Source organism: Eimeria mitis, genomic scaffold (assembly GCF_000499745.2).
Source record: "Eimeria mitis Houghton genomic scaffold, Emh_scaff3373, whole genome shotgun sequence".
In the NCBI taxonomy this organism is placed as follows: domain Eukaryota; phylum Apicomplexa; class Conoidasida; order Eucoccidiorida; family Eimeriidae; genus Eimeria; species Eimeria mitis.
In genome coordinates this window covers 1-3,507 of record NW_024015241.1, presented here as the reverse complement: position 1 = coordinate 3,507, position 3,507 = coordinate 1, and the positions used below count along the sequence as shown (strand labels likewise).

General features: G+C 50.0%; 1 protein-coding gene across 1 annotated transcript; it reads right to left on the bottom strand.

Annotated features, from left to right (window-relative positions):
• Positions 1-501: 501 nt before the first annotated feature.
• EMH_0065310 (SAG family member) lies at positions 502-1,618 on the bottom strand (the record flags this gene model as incomplete). The annotated part of the gene is made up of 4 exons (XM_038022575.1): positions 502-610; positions 709-1,097; positions 1,190-1,356; positions 1,516-1,618. The coding sequence occupies 4 exons, from the start codon at positions 1,616-1,618 to the stop codon at positions 502-504; spliced, it is 768 nt and encodes a 255-aa protein (XP_037878429.1).
• Positions 1,619-3,507: the final 1,889 nt, after the last annotated feature.

The following is a 3,507-nucleotide window of genomic DNA, read 5'->3' as shown; positions in this document are numbered from 1 at the left end:
GTGCGAGCCGCCGAAGTTCGCTAAACTTCACGCCATCGTGCACAGCATGCATGCATGCAGAACAGTATACATGCGCAAACAGCTTGAGGAACACGGGAAAGCATACAGCGAAGCATGACATGTTGCATCGAACACATGAGGATCATAATGCTTATTGGTTCCACAAACCGTGCAGAAGCAACGGGTAGGACTCAGGCCAGTGTAACAAAAGCAGCTTATGAAGGCAAGCATGTGCTAACCCTAGAAATAGATTAAGGTCTGTACAGCCATTAAACGAGTGATGCGTGCTGCACAAGGCCGGCAGGCGCAATCAGAAGTACAGGGGTGTGCATTGAAAGCTTTCAAGCCACAGCCCTATTGATGCAGCGGAAAGGGCGCATCAGACTAAAGTGTAGGCGTGAGCCAAACTGTCTATTCTAAAAGAATGAAAATGCGAATAAGGCACTACGGCCCGCTGTCTTTCTTGCTTGGGATCAGCAACTGGCGAGTGTTAGTGTTGCTTCAAAGGGCAGCCAAGCCAAGGGCCGCAATAGCAAAGACAAGCAGACTCGGGGCAACAGCAGTGGCAGAACCGGTGAGAGATGCCTTGATCTTGTTCCACTGCTCTTCCCTGAGCGCAGTTCGCCATCAGAAGAACAACTCACAAGAGTGTATTCGCACCCAAGCACCCAAACATCCAGCTCTGTACGCNATTGGATGCTAACTTACGAGAAGGGAACTTTGCTATCTTCAAATGCATCAGGCGTGGTCATGCACAGCAGGGCGTAGCCTTTCTTTTCGTCCCCACCGTTCCGTGAGCTTGGCACTGCAGGAGCATTAGTTGTTGTTTGAGTGCAAGTGACGACTCGACAATCAACACTGGCATTCTCTGAAGGGTTGTACATGGCAATAAAAGAAACGTTATGCTGCTTCTCGTACAGTTCTTTTCCTTTAGTTTTTGATGGAGGAATCGCAGTGAAGTTGCTGGCGGCGTCCTTCCAGTGGCTCACTGCGGCAGCGCAGTCCGCCTCTGCTGTATCCAAGGCCATGAAGGCGTATGTGCCGCTTGGAAAGGTATCGCTTCCTGCTTCTTCCGCTGTTACGATTGGTTCCTCTTTCTGAGACGACAAAAACACATGCGAAGAAACAAGCTAGCATAAAGTGGGGAATACTGCGTTGAAACTGGAGAGCCAACGGTGAGGCTGCTTACTGCTATCAGGGCCTCACAGACGGGATACCAGGGGCTGGACTGTTCGTCGCTTTGTTCTGCGTTGGTTTTAGGCCACTTTTCGGTTCCAGCGGTAGCTGCTACGAATTCTGCTAGTTTAGCGGCTGCACGAGCAACGTTGATCTCGGCGAGGCATACAGCGTCATTGCCTGTAAGAAAACCGAGAGTAAAGACAAAAGGATTCCTAAAGTGCCAACAGCTTTGTTTTCAGAAGTTGCATTAAGGCTAGTTAAAGCCCGTGGGAGGTCTCATTTGACTCCAGACACTTCCGACCACCCAAAAGAAGTCATCGCTTCGGACGCGTATACTTTGGACATAAAGGGGGCTGAAACACTGCCCCGCGTGCAGTATTTGCCGACTTGCCGAGTGATACAGTATATGTTGAGGTTTCTTCAGTAGGTTCATCGTCATCTTGTGCCCTGGCTTCTTGGGTGTTTGCTCGGGCTATGAGGAGCGCAGAAGCACAGGCGAGCGAAAGAATTTTGAGTGGCGCCATGTCAGCAGAATTCTCGTTGATCGCGTCAACCAAAAAAATGAAAAGCTTGGATGAGCGTCGAAGGGAAGCGCATCAATATGTGTGCAGTGTGAGTGCAATTGCAGGCGGCGTGGGAACGAACTGCGACTGGCCCAGAGTGGCCTGTGCGTGGTCGCCCGGCGCAAGCCCCGCCGTTGGGCTTACGACCCTGCTGCCATTAAGCGTATTTCAACAAGGCATCTTAAGAAATATTGCGTAAACTTATAAGTCTGCCGAATGAAGCGTGAAACGGCTGCCTGCAACATGGGAAAGATCCTGCCACTGCTTCAAGGAACGAAGACACAGGATGATGAGTGCCAAGTTCGCCTCTCGTACAATTCAGGTTTTCCCGTTAGTATATCACCTCCACACAAATTTATGAGGCTTTTATATTATTTACCTCCATAATTTGAGTTGAAGCGATTCCTTTTCGTTGTTAGGCCTCCGACCCGGATCGTGGTATGCCGTCTCTTTGCTAGTGCCCTGGGGTTCCGCAGGCGATTTGGAAAAGAGTGAAAGCTTAGATAAATGGAACTAATCTATAATTTGCTACATGAAACAACTTATTTGGAGTCAATATGTGAAACGTGGCAGCGCTGGACAAGACCGAAAGAGCAAGTTTGCTTGGTATCGCCCGTCGACAACCAGCAGGATAAGCGAGAGCACGGGGTAGGCACAGTAGCCGGTGATGCTTCACATACGTCCAAAAGCAGGGAAAACTAAGACCTAGATTAATGATTAATAGAAAATTTGTCTCCGAAAATGCGTGAGAAAAGTAGTTCTTGGGTGCTGGCGGCCTTCGCTCCCTGAGTCCCATCGGAACCTCACGGTGGTAGTCCGCCGGTGCAGCCTACTACTGCCGCTGGTGGTCGGCTGCGTCTACCTGGCAGGTTGTGCCTGCCTGTGGGTGTTGCGCAACGGATCATTCCAATGGATATCTGCCGGCCGACGTAAATATGACCGTCAGTATGGGATATATAATACTGGCTAATAAACGGCTATGCTCCTCTAATTGAACTAGGAGAACTGGCATATTATGGTGCACCCACACTACGTCCTTCGCAGAGGGGGCAGTCACCCTGTAGCGATGCTGGTATGTTTGCAAATATAGGAATAGGAAGAGTTTGTGCGCCTGCATCTGGAAAGGTTAAAAGATCGAATAGGGTCTCTATCTTATCCTCGGCATTTCGCCGCCGCTCCGGGGGTCTTGCCGCCTAGAATATCCATGTGGCCTCTTTTCTTCCCCAGAAGTTACTTTTTGCGCCGGTACACATCCGCCTTCCCTGATTTCCTAGAGGTGCTTGTTTCTGCCGGCAGTTTTCCAACGCTGAAAGGATGCGTACAGCTCCATCCTGCCAACAGCTTGGCCGAGCGAACCCACTGCAGCAAATCCCTGGTACTCATGTCAGCAGAGTGAAACTATAAAGGAGAAGTAACTCAGTTCACAACTAGAGAAACTATGGAGCAGAAGTGGTTCGTTGCCTGTTCAGCAACTAACAAGCCCTAAGGCCGTTGAACATAAGCCGCAAGTTGGTGAAGGTGAGGCACATCGCCCAGCAGTCTGAACATATTGCACGCAAAGGCTTTTTCCTGTTTACAGCCTCTTTCCGCTTTTGGTTTGTTCCCGTCTAATACCCTTGGGCGCTAGGGGTGGGGAATTTATTTTAATTCTGTTTAACTTGAGTGTTACCCTGACCTGCACTCCTTGGCGAAAGACCAAGGGAAAACTGCAACTCGACCCGTGGGCTCTCACCTGTGGGCTGACTCACATATTTCCTCGCACCAA